Source organism: Rhamphochromis longiceps, linkage group LG19 (genome assembly GCF_057381845.1).
Source record: "Rhamphochromis longiceps isolate RC_006_pf linkage group LG19, R_longiceps_female_GT1.1, whole genome shotgun sequence".
Classification (NCBI taxonomy): domain Eukaryota; kingdom Metazoa; phylum Chordata; class Actinopteri; order Cichliformes; family Cichlidae; genus Rhamphochromis; species Rhamphochromis longiceps.
The window spans coordinates 22,148,507-22,168,379 of NC_140575.1; the positions used below are offsets into that span (position 1 = coordinate 22,148,507).

Here is a 19,873-nt window from a genome sequence, read left to right on the forward strand (position 1 = left end):
AAAGGTCTTCCTGGGATGTGTGTGCATCTATGTGCATGTGCCATGTGTGTGTTTTGTCTTTAGTCAGTGGACACAGTGTAATCAGGCATGCTGCTTGATCATTGCTAAACTCCTGACACTTTGGACCCAGCATGAAGACGGGAAAGGTAAGCGTATTTGGACATGTACATTCTTTACATTCTTTGCGCTTTATAAATGGCTACATATCTATCTCCTTTTACTGGTTCATGGAAAGCAGTGTTTGAAAGCAGGTGTCGTTGGCGTAAAGATGCTTAAAGCTTAGAGACTGTTAAACGAGAGGACACTGGCTTTTAATCATCAGGGCGTCCTGCTTGCATTATTACCTTGCTTAAGACACTCCTCTCGTGATTAAAATTATGTGTCTGCTTCAAAGAGACCTTAAACTTGTTTAATTACTTTTGTGTGAAAGCATTTATTTACAGAAATGGTGAATAAAGGAGTAACTCTTTGAGCCACCCCTCATTTCTTTACATTTTGCCTCTTTTGTGTGCCTTTCTCTTTTTTTGTATGTCCTCCTCTTGTCTGTATATATTTCTGCTGTTTGGTGTTTATTCCTGCTGCCTGGATACCTCAGGAGCTAGACCTTCTTCAATTTTATTCTTCTTCTTCAGGAATACATGACAGTATTCATGTTTTTATTTATTTTGTTATTCACTGTACATGTGGGTGTAGCATTTTCACTCATCCAAGTGACTTCTTCAGTCTCAGCTGACTGCAAGTTTCCCAACCTTGTACATTTGCATAATGATTGAAACTAGCACCGTTAATGTACAATGGGTCATAAAGTCAGTTATCAATGATCAGTATTATATAAATTGTAATGGGATCAAAGGGTATCAATATCTGTCTGTCATTTTAAAGAAGAAGGACTCCACTGCTGCATTCATCCCAGACTGGAGGTTATCTGAAATTTGGAGATGTCCTGCCTACTAGAGAGAGCCATTTGGGTGTCATGGAGCAATGTAGCAGTAACAGCCTAAGCAGGTAGAGCGAATAATGCTCTACCTGTTGATCTGACTGTCTAACGCTCAGCTGGAAAATGTACTTGAAAAAAAAAATGTTACCTTTCCTCCCCCAAAAGGTAGGAAAGCAGCAATTGTTTACTCCTCCTGTCCCATGCCAGCATGCCCTGAGCTTATCATTAGGCAAATGTTTGCGCTATAACTGTCTGTACTGTGTTCAGCTTCTGTTGTTTTTAGTTGCTTCTGTTCCCGTAGAGGGGGTCAGATTTCATGGACTCTGGATATTAGCTCTGCTTTTTCCAGATTAGTTGGTTCTCTTACTGTTTTGTGGGATGCAGGTTTTTGGGGCCCTCTTCTTTGGAACCAGCTCCCAGTTTGTTTATGGGAGACAGATATTTACTTGTAAGATTAGGCATAAAATTTTCTTTTTTGATAAAAGATATAGATTAGGTGACCATGAATACTCCCTTAGTTATGCTGCAAAAAGCCTGAGCTGCTGGGGCCTGAATGTTTCTCATTCGCTCCCCTTTTTTAATCACTGGGTGTTCAAACACCACTCTGTCTGAGATTAGTAATTATTATTCTCTGGGTCTCTTTCACAATGTGTCTTTTGTTGCAATATTATTTCTAGTGGCTCAGGCTATTTGAAATACAAAAATTACTGTTTTAAAGCCATAAAACCTGAACTTTTCTTTTGAGGTGCTGGCCAGTCATGGCAGATGACTGCCCCTTCCTAAGCCTGGTTCTGCCAGAGTTTTCTTCCTTTTAAATTTGAATTTTCCATTCCCACTGTTGCCATCTTTTTCACAGGAGGTCATTTGTTTTTGAGATTTTCTCTGCTACTGTACACTCTTTACCTTACAATGCAAAGGGCCTTGAAGTGCCTGCTGTTGTGTTGTGGTGCTATATACATCAATCTGAATTGAACTTGAACTTGAACATTCAGGAAGTTACATCCAGCTTGTGTTAGAGCAGTTTGGAGCTGAATGTGAAGTGACTGGCAGGAAATGGGAATTAGCACCTCCAAGTGCAAAGCCATGGCTCTCGGTTAATGGTAGACTGCCCACTTTGGGTCAGAGATGAGTTCCTGCCCCAAATTGAGTAGTTTAAAGATCTCTGAGTCTTGTTCACAAGTGAGGGGAGAATGGAGCAGGAGTTCGACAGAGAGCTGAGTTAAAGGAGCTGAGCTTAAAAGCAAATCTCAAGCTTTATAGGTTGATCTAGGGTCCTACTCCCACCTGTGGCCATGAGCTGTGGCCAGTGACCAACAAAATAAAATTGTGGATACAAGCAGCAGGAATGAGTTTTCTCTTCTCTGAAGGGTGTCTTTGCTTAGCCTTAGCCATAGGGTGTCGAGCTTGGTCATGTGGGAGAGGCTCAGAGTAGAGTTGCTATTCCTCTTCACTGAAAGGCGGCTGCTGAGGTGGCATTGGCATCAGACCAGGATGCCTCCCAAATGCCTCTTTTTTGGGTATGACCTACAAGCTCAGGACATGCTGGAGAGATTATATATTTTGGCTGACTGAGATTGCAGTGAATCTTTGTAAAGACTGCTATGTAACCAATGTAAGTGGCCAGTGCTCTCACTGGCATTCATGCTTATCTGTATATTAATTGACCTGTGGTTGTGTCTTGGTGCCAGCCACAATAAAAAAATATATAAAAGGGTGGGGCATTTTCCCTCCTGGGTCCCCACTTGTCCCCCACCCCCTTCTTCTTGAATCCATTCCAGTAGTTTCTACAATCTCCTTCAGCAATTTCCTGACATCAGGGAATTTATATCTTGATAGTTACTCCTGTTGAGATGCTACGTAATAGGCTAATCACAGTAGTTGTCAGTGTGACATGTAATTACATTTCCGGGGAGGTCCACCACAGCTTATGACATGGGTTATATAAGGGTGGTCATACCAAATATTCACTTTCAAGTTTATTGGAGTTGTATAAACTTTATTTTTGCTTTATAGATTGTATTTCCATGTATATTTGCATGTTTCAATAACTGGCTGTTATTGGGTTAGCCATAGTGTTGTATAAAGAACTGAGAGGTGGCTCCAGACCTTCGCACAGCACTGTATTTTTATTTCTACTGTGAAATAACACTGAGTTTATTATAAATAAAGCAGCTTGTGTTTGTTCGTCTATTAATTTCTGTGGACTCATCATTACTGTTCACTTCTGCAGCAGCTAACAGGCACTCTAGCTCTGGCTGTGTTCACAGCCACTCTGGGATCCCTACAGTTTGGATACAGTCTTGGAGTCATCAACGCACCCCAAAAGGTAGACTACTTCACCCTTACTAAGCTACCCAATTGTCCCTGCCAGCCAGGGTGAACAAGAGGGATGTAAAATTCTGTAGCAATTTGGTGCTTTTTGATTACATTGTTAGGTAAGGTAAGGTTTATATTTAGCACTAGACTGGATGACTGGGAAGTAGAGATTGACTGATATAGGATTTTTAAATAATGAAATGACAGTGAAGTTTGAAAATAATCTTATTGTCCATTGTTGCAAGTTTACATTCTGTCCAATTTAGTCATGGACTGTAAGAGATGATAAAAATGACCTTCTGATTACTATAGCACACATATACACACTTGGGAAGATCCTCTACACGCTCAGTACATTTAACTTTCAGTGTAGTGTTAGTGCTTGAGTGGGCGTATTTGAAACCGAATAATAATCTTTTCCTAAATCTAACTGAATAGTTTTAGCAGGTAAAACATCACCGAATAGTGAACCAGAATCTGCCAGGTTCCACTACCACCTCACTACAGAAGATTTGAAATTTAAAAACTTTTATATATATCAGTATATCATCAATATTGCAACTTTGTAATGAACATCAAAAAGTTAAGAAAATGATTAAATGAATGAAGAAAAAATTAACTAATGTACTGTCTGTGCTTTGATGAAACTTCTTTGTACACTGTTATGAAATGTGGTGAAAAAACAAAATCTGTCTATACATTTGTATAAACTGTGTATACTGAGGGATGTTCATGGTGGATTTTCTCCCTATAGGACTTCACGTTTGGATGCAACATATTTGTATTTATTTGTGCAAGCAAATTTTGAGTCAAGTCTATCTCTATGTTTGCAGCCTTCCTCGTACTGTTTCATAACATGTCTGTGTCTGTATTGTAGATCATTGAAAAGAGTTATGGCCAGTCCCTGGGTGTGTGGACAGAAAGGGCTGCTGGTTCATCAGAAAACATCACAGAAGAAGACCCAGGTCACCACCCTTCTGTGATCATGTATTGGTCATTGTCAGTGGCAATCTTCTCCATCGGTGGCATGGTATCCTCCTTCTTGGTTGGATTTGTGGGTGATCTGAAAGGGAGGTAAGAAAAGAAAAATGAATTAAAATGGCACAAGTGAAACAAATTTGGTTAAAAAACTAAAAGCTAGAGTATGGAAAATGATTAGACTAACGACAGGAGTGATGTAGCAAGTTTAGGGAGGAACATTTTTTGTATTAAACTGTCAGTTTACTTTCTCTTGTTTTGCAGGGTAAAAGGGATGTTAATGGTCAATGTTCTGGCTGTAGCAGCTGGACTGCTGATGGGTCTTTGTAAGATGTGGAAGCCACACATCATGGTCATCTCAGGCCGCGCTGTTATGGGTTTCTATTGTGGTACATTAACGAACATCTTACAGTCTTGAATCAACACTCACATAATGAAATCACAGTGTTTAAGGGTTTTATGGAAACACTGCGCTGGGATTTCTAAATGAACAAGAGTTCCTAAATTGCACATGGACATTAAACAACAGTCTTGTTATACTGTCGTATCTGTAACTGCAAATGTATTAATTTAAATGGTTTCACTTATAATGCATATTTAAGGTCTGGCATCTGGGCTAGTCCCTATGTACATTGGGGAGATTGCACCAAAAGCTTACAGAGGGGCTCTGGGAGCATTACACCAGCTCGCTGTTGTCATTGGCATTCTAATCAGCCAGGTGAGCTACAGTCATCCACGCACATGTACATGCACATCATCTTTGCTCAAGAGCACATGGAGGATATAATCTGAAATGTATATGTTGATGCAGGTAATAGGTTTGGATTTTGCGCTTGGTAATGATAAAATGTGGCCCCTGTTGCTTGGTCTGTCTGGAGCTCCAGCAATATTACAATCCCTTCTGCTGCCTCTTTGTCCTGAGAGTCCACGATACCTTTACATCCTATTGGGCAAGGAGCAAGAGGCTCGACAAAGTAAGTACAGAAACTTACTCCTCATCGTGGAACTTTCAAATGTATATTTTGGCAGTACGCTTGGGTAAATTATTGCACATGAGAGGTATTAGACACACTGTTGGCAGCTGGTTTGTTTAGCTTAGAACAAAGAGTAAAAATAGAGGATAACAAAAACAAAAAGACCAAAAAACAGGACACCGGGGAAGTGTTTTTATTATTTTTGGAGACCTTGATAGGCACTCCTGGCAACTCCTGGCAATATGGCGAATAACTGAATTTCCAAGATTCCTAAATAGCTTTTACTTTTCTCTGGCAATACTTTTTGGCACATTTACTGATTCTTTTATAGTGCTTTTCTGCTCTCCAGGAACACTCAAACAATTAACGCCAGCATTTTGCCTCCCATATTAAAGCCATTTTTAAAAGCATGTTTTTAACTGTACAGGACATTTTAAATTATAGTCCTACAACAGTTATTTAAGTAAGGAATTGGAAAATTTTATGATTTGTTTCAGGTCTGTGTCGTCTAAAGGGGCCGTATGATCCAACTATGGATCTGGAAGAGATGAGAAGGGAAAAAGAAGAGGCAAACAAAGAGGCCAGAGTCTCTATCTTTTCTTTGGTAGGTGTCTGTGCAGTTTTATTGTTTATACACCGTTTACCATTCATTTTCACAAAATGTCAATATTTCAGCAGCACCTCAAAAGAAAAGTTCAGGTTTTATGGCTTTAAAACAGTTATTTTTGTATTTCAAATAGCCTGAGCCACTAGAAATAATATTGCAACCAGAATATTTCTGAGTGTATAATACAGCATTCTGGTATTTCCACTGAATTCCCCAAAGATAGGGAGAAAAAAAACACCATTCACACAAATTTATCAAAAAAAAAAAGTTGTTTTTTTTTTTAAAACAATATTTCACTTTTGTCTGTTCTCTCCCAGATCTGCTCTTCTGTATACAGAAAACAGCTGGTTGTTGCCCTCATGATGCACCTCTCCCAGCAGTTGTCTGGCATCAATGCTGTGAGTGGAAAAAGCAGTTTTAACTCTGTCTGAGTTAATTGACTACAGACCTGTGACTTTTCCTGAGTATGCAACCACTCAGAGTGTCAAGAAAACCTTTGCTTGTTTTCTCTTTAAGATCTTTTACTACTCTACGGCTATCTTCTCTCGAGCTGGTGTCAGTCATCCAGTTTATGCCACTATAGGAGTCGGGGTCATCAACATGATCTTCACTATGGTGTCTGTGAGTAGCAATATGAATACAAAACACACATAAACTTGCAAAAAATGTAAAACAGGAACCATGTACTGGCATAGTATTGTTTCTTCAATCTACACACTGTTACATACATGTAAACACACACACACACACACACACACACACACACACACACACACACACACACACACACACACACACACACACACACACACATTTATATGTATATATGTGTTCCAGGTGGCACTGGTGGACAGGGCTGGCAGACGCACCCTAACTCTGGTTGGTCTTGGGGGAATGTGTTGCTGTGCTGTTGCCATGACAGTGGGCCTCAAATTGCAGGTTTGTCACTTCAGATTCACACCTTCAGTCTTTTTGCAATGCTTTGATCATATTATGTAGTGCAGAAAAGTTACATCACTGTTGATATCTTGATCAACTTGTTTATCAGTCTGTATTTTAAAAGTAAAGCAAACAAAAAGACTGTATAAAACAGGCAATTGCATAATTACATTTAAAGATAATTATAGAATATTATTATGTGTTAAGTTCAGATGTCATTTTGAGTCGGGAATAAAGCCAGAAAAAATAGCTGGAAGGTTGGGTTCTGCAGAGAGAGCTCCTACATTTCTTGTGCATACTCAGTGAGACACGCCTATGAACAGAAAGTAACAAAAAGTGCTCAAAGCGCATTTTTTCCTTTTTAATGTCCATAAATTTGAATAAAAATGTTTTTCTTGATTGATGTGCTCTTTCCTCCAGAATGAATATTCGTGGATGAGCTACGTCAGCATGTCAGCTATCTTCCTCTTTGTAAGTTTCTTTGAGATTGGGCCTGGTCCCATTCCGTGGTTCATAGTGGCTGAACTGTTCAGCCAGGGACCTCGACCTGCTGCTATTGCTCTAGCTGGCTGCTGTAACTGGACCTGCAACTTCATCATAGGCATGACCTTTCAGTATATACAGGTGAGGGGGAAAAGACACACATAGGCAATGTAAACTTGTGCTTCTCGTGAACCCAAATAGGTTGACATATCTCAGCTTCACTAATAATTCCTGATTTGTGTTTTTAATATTTCTCATCAGGATTGGTTGGGTTCTTACGTGTTCATCCTGTTTGCCGTGCTGCTTCTTGGCTTCGTACTATTTATTTATTTTCGGGTGCCGGAAACCAAGGGCAAATCCTTTGAAGAGATTGCTGCTATCTTCCACAAGGGACGTTGGATCCCTACAGATAATAGTGAACTGCAAGAGCTTAAATCATCCACAAATGCCTAAAACAAAAGCTGTTTGCTTTTGAAGTCTTATTCTATGATATACAAGTGTATATTCGATATTATTTCCTAGATGCTCGTTTATCACACACTTATCAATTTAGCGTTATAACGACCACCTGATTTGTTAAAGAGAAATTTTTTAAGGCTTGTGAACTACACAAAAACCAACGCTGAAATGTTGGAAAGTGTCATGTTTCCGTTATGCATGGAGAAAGGTTTACATTTTATCAAAATATGAGGGAAACTTTCAGAGAAGCTACAATCATTTTACACTGACAACAAATAACATGACATGACTGACTACAGAAAATTACAACCCAACTCTGCAGTTCACCTCAGCTCTACAAAACTTAGTTTATATGTGTAGCATCGTTAGTTTCCAGGATACTTACTACTGTTTTGGTTCTCTTTTATCATCCTCATAATGATATTTACAGCCACTGCACATTATTATTTTTAAGTATATAAACTAAATGTAAACTACCTACTCAAGACCAAAACTGAATAGAGACTGGCTTATGAATACTGACATATTTAGGAGCTAAAGAGCTAGATGTCGGCATATGAACAAGGGGAGAGCAAAAAATAGAGCAAAAAGGAGAATGAATATTGGATTTGAATTCATCCTTGGTTTCAAATTAATACTAATTTTGCTCTTTGTGCTAGTGTGTAAAATACTCAGCTTATCAGCTTTCATCTTCTGCCCCCAAGTGGTTATAAAAAATAGTGCTGGCTATTGGCATTAAAGCATGAAAAAACTTAAAACTTAATGAATGAGCTAATGAAACAGCACTGAAGTTATAACTTGAAACACAAGAGACAACAAACTATTAAAGTGTATGACTATGCTGTATGAATGTTTAGCTGCCATTCAGAAACTTATTATGTCTATTGTTACTGGTTGTTTAATATGTCACCTTTAATCTGCAGAATAATGTATGTATATCCATGTATGTGTCTTACACAAATGAAGTTACCCAGTGATTATATTAATAGTGAGTGCAAGCCTTTGTTTACTTTGTAAAACTGATCAGTGCTTTGAAAGCTAATCATGGTGTAGTCCCTGTTGTGATGTTAAATTACGTGAATTTGAAAGAACATTTATTTATACTCAGTTTAGATTGAAGTGACGTATTAGATGTGATTTTAAAGACTGATAAAGATTTATATTATAATTATTATTATTAATTTCTGCATCATCTTACAAAGTGCACCTGTAAAAAAAAAAAAAAAAGAAAAACGGAAAAATGGAGGAACTTTGTGTGTTTACAGTATGTAGCAACACACAAAAAAGACCATTCACTTTGGAAATTCCATGCAAAGAGTCAAGGAGTTCAGAGAACAGATGGTTGGAGATGGGTGTTTAACTGATAATAGAAGAAATTTACTTTGCTTTCAGACACATCTGCTTACCCTGAAACACAATCTGTTTTACGCAGCCCCCAGCAACACCCAGGGAATAATTCAAGACCAATTTGCAGTTGTCAGTGTCATCACTTCACTGTATAAGCACCACTGTTGTGTTGTAAATTAAAATCATCATGGGTTAATGCACACATGGAAACACAGGATGGTGCTTTCTCTATCTATGTTTATCTTTAACCACAACAATAACAACCTTTGCCCTAGAGAAATATATATAAATTTTAATGTTCACATTACAAGTTAACAGGCCATATATGTTATGCTTTTAAGAAAATATTTTGTCTGATTTTCTTTGTACAAGAAAAAATAAAAGAAGTATTTTAAATCACAATTTTCATTTCGCTGTTTTATTACATTTCACTGATGGACAAACGGCAAATGAAGACATCATGGAAACTCTGGACTGAATTTATCTGCCTGCACTGATTAGCTCAGCAACACCAAAAGACCCGAAAAGGGGTCAAATAACATGGATCATCATAAATTCTATCTTTGGAATAAAAAAAAAACAACTTCACAACATCTAACCATGTCAAGAACACTCTCAAGGAGGTATATAATTGTCAAGGTCTACATTCAAGAGATGTCTTCATGAACAGAAATACAGAGGGTGTACAAAACACAAAACAAGAAGGCCAGATTAGACAGAAAACATCTCAAAAAGCCTGAACAGCTCTGAAAAAGCAATCTCTTATCAATCTCTTTTCCTAATCTCTCCAGTAGAGCATGCTTTTCAATTAGGGAAAAGAAAATTAAAGACAGAGATACCCATAAACAAGCAGTAAGGTGGCTGTAATAAAGGCCTATCAGAGCATTTCAAAGGAGGAAATGCAACATTTAGTGATGTCCATGCCCTCTAGACTTCATACACTGCATGCAAAGTATATTTAAAAATATTTATTTTAAAAAAGTTTATCAAATTAATTTTGAGCCTCTAGTGGACCATGCATAAAAATAGCTGTAATTTCTAAACAGTAATGCACTATTTTCATTAAACCCAGTGAATTAAACCTGAAGGTCTGAACTTCAAGCACAGCATGTCTTGACTGTTTGATTTAAAAACCATTCTGATGGTGTACAGAATCAAAACTACAAAAACTGTGCTTTGCCCAAAAATGTGGACCTGGGTGTACTTATTATGTAGGGGTCCCTGTTTTACATGATTTGATTTGAAGATTCGAATTAAATGAGCTCATAAATGCTTTAAAACACTTCACTAGTTTTCATATAGCCTACTGTTGATGCAGGGGGACTTTAAAAAAAAAAAGGCTTTTTTGGATAGGTCTGTACAGGTGTGCAAGGCAGGGCGGAAGTTACCTCCAGGAAGCCACTGCGCTCCAGCGCATAACGTTGCAACGTTTATATGAGCGCCCCCACCCTCCTCCTACTAACACGTCACACATGCCACCGGAGCCCGTACCTGCCCTCTCCGCTTCTCATGCGGTACAAAAGCTCCACGCATGCGAAGTGACTCTCCCTTTTCTCTTTAAGATATAAGGTAAGCTAAATGTTCAGGCTCAAGTTTAATATTTTTGACAGTAGCGCTGACGTTATGTGCAGCGCTTGTTTGCGGTGTAATGAAAACTCACCTCATCTCTAACACTGTGATGCATTCGTTATCTCGACAGTTTGTCGGTAACTTGGAATTAGTGGGCGCTCGTTGAGGTTTTTATTTAGCACTGTTGTCAAGCTAACATTAGCAGCAGTATCGTTATCCAGTGTCAGTGGATGTAGGTTGGGTTAGCGAGCTAACGTGGCTAACTATGACAGAAAAGGGACAGGATGAAGGTGCGGTTAGCGTACTGTTTTAAAGCTGTAGTGGCGGATGATCATCTGGCCCAGCTGCCACGTAACCTGCTAGGTCGTTAATGGGGCTTGTCTAACCTTAGCAGCCTAGCCAGTGTGAGAAAAACGCGACCTTTTGTTTTGACCCAGTGAACGAAAAGGGTGGCTGACAAGTTACCGTGTTGGAGTATTATTTTTTTTCCACTTAGTAGTGTTTATGGGAACATTTGGGAACCCAACAGCTTGGTGTCCAAATAGATTTAGCACATTCACATATGACGTTAGCCGTTAGCTTTTCGGGTGGATAGCAGGCAGCTTGGATACCGTGTATGGGTGCAACGCCTAGAAATGTTTACACTAGTTTGGGGAATGCATGTTAAAATTATAGCTTTATTGAACTTTTAGAATAATGCAATAATTATTTTAAAACAAATGCAAAGTAAACAAACTCAAAGTAATTCGAAAGGGATGGCTGACATTAGATCAAGTATTGAATTGTGATAGATTGAGCTAAGTTGTCATGTTTATAATCTGGAAATCTGTGCTGATTACTCACTTTTTAATGTCACTTATATAATTCCTCTTGTAAACTTGCAATGGGCCATTGGTTTTTGACACTATACAAATCATATTAACCAAATTCTTTGTTAAATCATCATCTTATTATCATTATTTTTTTATTGTATATATTTTTTTTAATTTAAAAAAATGTATCCTGGTGATACAGTACAACCTGTGGATCCACTATGGCAGATGATGATTTCTCCACTGCTGATGCTGGGGCCTCTACAACATACCCAATGCAGTGCTCTGCACTGAGGAAGAATGGCTATGTCATGCTGAAAGGACGTCCCTGTAAGATAGTTGACATGTCTACCTCCAAGACTGGCAAGCATGGACATGCAAAGGTAAAACCACTTTGTCTATACTTTAGAATTCAGCGCTTAAGGAACTTTAGCCTGATGGGTCTCAGTTGTACAAGTAATACAGAATGCTTCTTTGGCACAAGGTAAGCTCTAATCAGTTCATTGTTCCCAGGTTCACCTTACTGGACTTGACATCTTTACACAGAAAAAGTATGAAGATATCTGCCCATCTACCCACAACATGGATGTTCCAAATATAACAAGGAAAGACTATCAGGTGAATGTTTCTTTTGGACATATCTTGCAATATTGCTTGCTGTGCAGGTTAAACAATTTAGTACTAAAGAGTAGTAACTGTTTGGAAATTTGTTTAAAGCGTGAAAGGAATGAATGGTTTGACTGCTGAAGGGGTGTGTCTCATTTATCAGAGCTGAAGTGTTGCTTCAGTATGTTTTAAAAAAATATATACAGGCATCAGACTGGTCGGTCAGGTTTTGGATTGACCAATAAGCAGTCTTCTCTAACTGTTGGGCTATTTAGAGGCCGTAGTTTTCAGAAAATGCATCTTTTTCTTCGTATAATGAAATCTTCTATGTAGCAAATGAGTCTTATAATTTGCATTTTCCTGGTGGTGGTTTATTATGTTACGTTCTACCTATGGATGTATAGAGGCCCACGTGACAGATTTCAGGCTTTGTATAGATGTGCCACCCAGACCATACACTTCACAACTTCTTTGGTGTCTGCGGTTGTCTAGGTGCTTTTCCACGTAGTGTGCACTTTTTTTTTTTGGTAATGGTTTAGAATTAAAGACTGTACATGACACTGTCCCTGATAGGCACATGCACAACAAAGAATGACAGAGCACATTGCTAGACTGCTAAGTTTAAATTTGAATGAGAAATGATAATTGCTGTAACTGCAAATGCAGCAGATACTGGGGATGTTAAACAATAGTTATGTGAGACCCAAAACCTAAGACGGGGGCTTGATCTATACTGAGTTCAAAGTGAGTAATCAGCCATCTTGCACTGTTTGGGAATTGCATCATCTGGATCTTGTAGCAACATCAAATGATACACAGATGTAAAAATTATACTACTGTTACCTTAAATTAGAGCTGGGCGATATAAGATTTTTTCATATCATGATATGTTTTTTCATTTCAGGCGATAACGATATCTATCACGATATAAGCCAAATAACTATATTTGTAAGATTTAAATGTGCCGTTGCTCACAAGTAAAATGTGAAATAATCAGCAGCTTGTTTTGATTTAAATATTTATTTCCCATAATAAGTTCAACAGGGTAGATGTACTTAAGGAACATGAGACTTTTTCAGATAAATAAAGGCAAATCTTGCAAACTACACAAAAGGCAGCTGCTAAAGCGTTTAAGTTTCAAAATAGAACAAACAAAACAGACTACTAAATTGTCAATTCCACTTAGAAACAAAATATTAATTCTAAAAATAAATCTTAGTTTGTTTTACAGAAGAACAGACAAAATTGACTAACTTTTGTCAATATCAAATAAACTGAGAACTAAAAGGAAATTCTCAATCTCTCCTTGTTGTATAGCTTAGCTTTTCAAACAGTTTTAACAGTTACTTTAGTCTGACAAAAGCCGAATGACGAATTAGCGCTTCCAGTCAGAGATTGAGCATGCACCGGTTTATTGTATTTCCAGACTTGCTTTCGGCACAATTTACAGTGCGCGCTACTGTTTTTTTTTTCTCAGACTTGAAATGGCCAAAATACCTTCACACTACGGAACTTCTATGGCTCTTCCGTTCGACAATCTCTCCGGCATTGGAACCATCATCTGTGTTCTCTTCAGTAACCTTCGGTCACGCTCTCGGTTGATTTTTCTCTAGTCGGCACACTCATTTCCTCCATTACCCGGGCGGCAAAGCGGCTGGCTGCTTCCCAAACAAATACACATGTGCGGCTTGGCACTTGTGCTATACGTAACAAGTCACGCGACGTGATGCTGAGGCTGTGATTGGTTCGGTTCTGCGCTACTTAATTTGGATTGGCTGTTTTTTTTTTTTTTTTTTTTTTTTTTTTTTTTTTTTTTTAAAGAGGACAAGAGCGGCGAGGCCTATCGCAATAGTTTAATTTTTCTATCGAGAAAAAGTTATTTCGCAATACATATCGTTATCGTTCTATCGCCCAGCTCTACCTTAATTTGGTGTCACTAACTTAATAATCTCGTAAATTCCATGTAATTGGCATCAGGTACTAGTTCCTTCTGGTTGTAGTATGTATAAAATAATAGGGTTTTTCCTCTAGCCCAGAATACCACTGTGCAATATATAACCCACACGGTAAATGCATAAAAATTAGAAATGAAGTGTTATTTTTTCCCAATATTTGTATTAGGGCTGTGCGATATGACGAAATATATCAGATGTTGAAATTAAAATGTCTATCGTTTCATATTATACGCTGTCGTTAGTTTCGTGATGTTGCAAAGTACAATGTTTACGGCAAGATCTTTTCCTTGTTTGGATGGTCACCACAGAGAATACCAACATAGCCAGTGGAGATGAGGGAGAACCAGGTAGGTCCAAACAGAAAAACCAGTCAAAACAAATCACGGATCTTATTCCTAAACGAGGGGCTACCTCTGTAGCATGGATATAGTTTGGTTATGAAAAGTCTGACACGAACCAGAAAACTGTACTATGCAAATTATGCCGCAAACCAGTCCCCACCACAGACTCAAACATGACAAACCACTTCTACTAGCTACGCAAGACTCATGTGTAAGAGTGTGGAGAGTTTACAGATGAGAAGCAAAAAAAAAAAGAGTCATTAGGTGCTCAAAATAAACCTTAGACTCAAACTTGAGAAAAGGCTTTTCCCCGCAGCAGTTTCATGGATCAGTCAAAACACTCGACTCCAGGTACACGACGGCCAACTGAAAACACTTCACACAAATAGAATTCCCCGAGATTCGCAGAATTTACAGAAAATGCACTATTTTGTGGTATGTCGCTATCGGGATGAGAAATGTCTTATATCGGGATATGAGATTTTGGGACATATTGCACAGCCCTAATTTGTATATTTGTATAATGGATATTTTTTTGAATTAGGACTGTTCATATGTATATAGTGCCCCCCCCCCCCTTCTTCTTTTCCCACATGTCTGCACTGGGTAGGAGAATCTCATGTGTATAGTGACAAAAGACATTCTTTTAATATTTTAGGTGAAACCACTGCAATATACAGCTACAACACTTAGAGGCACAGTTATAATAGTGTAAAGAAATCTCCCAGCTTTAGTAGTTCAACATATTTACATATAAAATAATCATTCATGAATTAGAATGAGGGTAAAATGTTCAATTAATTTGTGATTTTTGATTTGAGGTCATATTGCCAGTCTTAACCTAAAGTCAAGTTACAATATATACTGCCTCCTTTTAATTTTATTTTTATAAACGTTTTCTTGTTTTTAGGGCTTTGTTATTGATCTAAACCACAATGTTCTGTGTATTGCTGCTTCACAGTAAATGCTTTCTGTTGGTGTGAATCACCACAGTGTTATGAAGAAAGCATTAAAATTAATGTTTACAGCAATTGCAATAGGAAAAAGTACTTGAATCACTCTTATGATTTCCTAAACTATTAACCTCTTCCATTCTGTTTACAATGGCAAATTTAGGTAATTGATGTGGCTGATGGTTTCTTGGCTCTGATGGATGACAACGGAGAAACCAGAGAGGACCTTAAATTGCCAGACAATGACCTGGGAAAAGAGATTGAGAGGAGGTTCACTAACGGGGACCAGTTTATGGTGAGTTCCTGTGTCCTGAAAAAAAAAAAGTTCTAAAATCCAAATAAATTTTAGAAGCAAATTTATTTGGATATTTTCTGATATATTGCATTTCATTTAGTCATAAATGAACTCTGCTGTCTTCACTATATTTACTTAGTGTCCATTTTAATAATGTAATAATTAAGAAAAATTCCTTACGTTAGTCTAGAACACTTGTATTCTTATGTGCTATTTTAAAGTGTACTAGTGTACTTTAACATGTTTTAGTGGTAGAAATGTCCTGGCCTATCAATTTGAGAAGTCATCATGCCATACTGGATCAAACATATTTGCATAAAATATATACATAAAAATCAAGGTGATGTGAGAATACTGGACCCAGATCTTAATTCCTTTCCATTTTCAGGTCTCTGTGTTAAAAGCTATAGATGAAGAGCATGTAGTGGGCACGAAGACCATGACTTCCTAATAAGTCAAGGACAACGCTGGAGACCTCACAATCCTATCCTCCATTATGGTTTTGGAGCCTCACCAAAGCTACTGGCCTTTGCCCCACACCGCCACCAGATTTGCTGCTGTCAGCTAAAATCCAGAAACTGGACGTGGTCAGCTTCTTCTCTATCTAAAGCTCAGACATGACTGGCATTCTCTCTAAACAGTCATCTTCCCCTTGCCATCACAGCATAACTTTGCAGTGGGTGCTGATATTATTCCAGTATTTCCTACAAATATTTCAGCACTCCATAACATTCCTGTTTGAGTACTCGTTACGTGTATTTGCTTTTAAATTACGTTTTATTTTTAAAAAAGTTAAACATTTTCAGATGCCTGTAAACATGGCTTATGTTTACAGGGTTAGATGCTGTACCTGATTTATTCTCTTTAATGTTTCCCGTAAAATAATTCAAATTCAGCTGGCTGATATTTGCTCCAGCTATAATCATTGCACAGTTAAGAGACCCTAAAGCATTAACGTTATTAGTAGCTTGACTATATCTGCCTGCCTTTACAAGTGACGCACAGTCATCTGCATGCACATTCATGACTAGTATACTCATGCCTTAGCAGCTATGAATTTATGTAAATGAGAATTTTACTTACTCATGGCAGGATTTCTATAGCTCATAGCCAGGACTCAAGATGGGCCTTTTTTTTTTTTTTTTTTTTTTTTTTAAATTTTTTTTTTTTTTGCAGTCTCAGCTGTTATGAAGCTGAACAGGCCATAATGGGGTGATTGGGTGGGGCCATATTCTCCTCTATGCTATAAAACTTTCCTTTCACTTGAGGCCTTTACAAGCTGTCAGATGTATAGAAACTGATTTTAAAAGAACAAAACACTTAAAAACATGTGCTATTTAGTCTTAAACTCTTTATTTTAATTCCAACAGTTTTGTCTCTATTGACAAGTACATTTCGCATTCTCAGAATGCTACTGATATCATTTTTCTTTTTTTTTTTTCTTTTTTTGGCAGAAATTGTCAAAATATTGTATGATGTAGCAAAATCTGTGGAAGTTATACTTTGAGTTATCCAATTCTTGTTGTGACATTCATGACGAGCAGAAATTAGAAAAGTGGGAAAATGGTAGTTACAGAGTAGTTGAGTAAGCAGGTCTATTTTCTAGTCTAAAATGCCTCACAAGGAGTTTTATTACATATTGCTTAGGTTAATTACTTCTCCATTCACAAACTGTTCCTTGGAGACATCAGGTAATGGCAGGAAATCAGAATGTGTTTACATGCACTGCATCAATGTTGCTGGAGAACCTGCATTTATATGCTGGTATTGTTGGTTTTCTCCCCTACCTCCTAATGGAAAATAAAAACTGAATGTAGTGTTTTGAGAGTATTAGCATTGCTAACTAAATTTAAAGCATTGCAGTCAGTTTTTTCTTTTTTCTTGTTTTGTTTTTTGAGCTGAGCATTTGGATACTGTTTCAAGAGTGTACAAAAACCCTCCTGTTTAGCTTGTGTAGATGAATTAATCAGACTGGTTAGAGGTTTTAGTCTGCCTTTTGGTTTTTGGTTACAAGTGTCCATGTGTGTATACATTCTAACACTAGCTATTCATTTTTAGTCATGAATCTTTGTTGTTGTACAAACCCTGTTCAAACCTCAGTTAAGCAAATGCATTTAAAACTGTAGCTTTCTGTAGCCGAAGTCCCCCAGTCCCTTACACCATGTAGAGAAAATGTTTACATGATGGTTATGACGTTAGGTCATTGCTAAAAATCTACAACAACCAGACTTCTTACATTTATGTGAACACAGGTTGTAATAAACATTGGAAGATATTCTTTTTCCTTTGCACAACAACAGCTGCTCTGTAATGTTATTATTTTATTATTGTTTTGTGTTTTTGTTGCTTGGACTTGAATCTAAGCTTAATATTCCATTACATCTGTCAGCAAATTGTGTGTTTTGTAATAATTGTATTCATACTGTACCTATTCAGTGTGCAACCTGGTCTTCTAAAAACCTTTGTTCCCTTACAGCTAAACTGGAATGGACAACTTAAAATTTCTCCAACAAGACACTGTGCAGTTTTGCAAGATGTTCAAAGTTGGCATAAGGAGGCAGGCTGGCAAGTGGGAAAATTATATCCAGGAGTTAGTCAGTGAAAACAGGGTCTTTCCACTTAGTTACCTATTAAGATTTGTTGTTATTCAGTGGTTGGTTGTAGGTGCAAATACTACTTGGTTTTGTTTACAAAAAAGAGATGTTTTGCTTTACAACTGATTTTGATTGATGGTCTGAAAATGAAAAGATGTTTTCAAAGGCTTTACAAAATGCAATTGCAAATTAATTTTACTTGTATGGGAACATAATTTCAGGAGCCAAAACCATATTGTGTGATGCTTTGGCAGAGTTTTATGCCAGATTTCCTTCCTGACACAACCCCAAAGGGATTTGTCTCTCCTCGTGGAGCTTTGGCATTATAACAGTGGCTTCCAACTACCCCCCCCCCCCCCCCCCCCTTTTTTTTTTTTTTTTTGGTGTGTGTGTGTGTGATCTGAAACACCGTAACAGCAGTACCCTGGAATGCAAAAAGCAAAGGCTACTGCCTTAAGACCTTACTAAATAGACTAATGCTACATTTCAAAGTGAGAAGTAACTTCTTCATGGAGGTGGAAGAACTAGCAGATGAAAGCTCAAAAAGCAGGAGGAGCCTGTGTAATGAAGTTATTAGGCAGACTTTGACAAACAAGGGCCCATGCTCGACAGCTTGAAGCCCCTGCTTGCCTTCTCAAGCACACAAATCTGCTCACAGCTAAAGCCTGCAGAACCTTAACCTGATTTTTACTCTACTTTAAAAGCAATAAACTGAAAAAATGTGGTGAAAATGTAACCTGTCCATTACAAACCACAGTAAACATTCTTTTGCAGAAATAAAACTATAAATGTTAAACTAGAATACACCGTAGTATTGTGCTGCTTCTTTTTTCTTTTCATTTTTTTGGTGGGTTAAATTGTCATTGCACCTATGAAGAGATGGCTACACTACCATCATGGCCCAAACAGAAGATGTGCATTCCTTAAGCCCCTCTGTTACATTTGTTTCTAAAGTTGAACCCAGGATAATGGACTCCAAACATCCTACAGCTGATGAGCTACACAAATTGGTATTTCACATCATGCCATTTATCCTCTGTTTAGCAGTCTTGGATGTGTCTCTCACAGAGACTTAGGTAGCAGTATTAATCCGATTCTGTTCAAGGAAATGTTTACGCTGTATATGAGATGGCCCTGTGCTGTGCTTGTAAATGAGCACTGATAAGACTGTGTCATCAGTGAGGATAATAAATGACTTTAATTAGCATGTCTTCTATTGCGAATAATCTTTCTTCATCATGTATTATTCTGGGGGAATCTATCTTTTTCTCCATCAAAAGTATGCACTTTACTATATAATTTTGACTCTTCTGGTGTATCTTCATTTGTATATGGACCAAAGGTACATTGTAGCATCTTAAAACTGGAAATGAGATGCATGTACTTGCTAATGTCTGGCTACTGTTTTGTTTCTGAAATAACAGCTCATTAAGATGTTACTGGCTATAAAACCTCATTACTATAACCATAAGTTATATCCTTAATGTACAGTATTATTTTGGCTATTTAAATATTCATGATTGACATCTCAGAGGTGTGGCTAAGTTTGAACATGTATTGCAATCTCTAATATCTTATATGTTTTTGAATTGGAGGTGGGAGCAGTGTTCATTTGGGCAATGTCACAATTTCACTATTCCAGATGTGACTGAAATTCAGAATAAAATGTCATTGACATGTTTCATAGCCAGATGAAACCTGTTCGCTT

General features: G+C 37.7%; 2 protein-coding genes across 2 annotated transcripts; both read left to right on the forward strand.

The window, feature by feature from the left end:
- The first annotated feature begins 116 nt into the window (after positions 1–116).
- Positions 117–9,603, forward strand: slc2a2 (solute carrier family 2 member 2). Its single transcript, XM_085391162.1, has 12 exons — positions 117–146; positions 3,168–3,263; positions 4,131–4,327; positions 4,496–4,620; positions 4,834–4,949; positions 5,043–5,205; positions 5,703–5,809; positions 6,130–6,210; positions 6,329–6,433; positions 6,650–6,751; positions 7,172–7,375; positions 7,496–9,603. The coding sequence occupies exons 1-12, from the start codon at positions 132–134 to the stop codon at positions 7,685–7,687; spliced, it is 1,503 nt and encodes a 500-aa protein (XP_085247288.1). The 5' UTR covers positions 117–131; the 3' UTR covers positions 7,688–9,603.
- An 865-nt stretch (positions 9,604–10,468) lies between these two features.
- On the forward strand, positions 10,469–19,035 carry LOC146646712 (eukaryotic translation initiation factor 5A-1-like). Its single transcript, XM_085391501.1, has 5 exons — positions 10,469–10,609; positions 11,624–11,804; positions 11,935–12,039; positions 15,440–15,571; positions 15,960–19,035. Exons 2-5 carry the CDS (start codon positions 11,643–11,645, stop codon positions 16,020–16,022), a joined length of 462 nt encoding a protein of 153 aa, XP_085247627.1. The 5' UTR covers positions 10,469–10,609; positions 11,624–11,642; the 3' UTR covers positions 16,023–19,035.
- Positions 19,036–19,873: the final 838 nt, after the last annotated feature.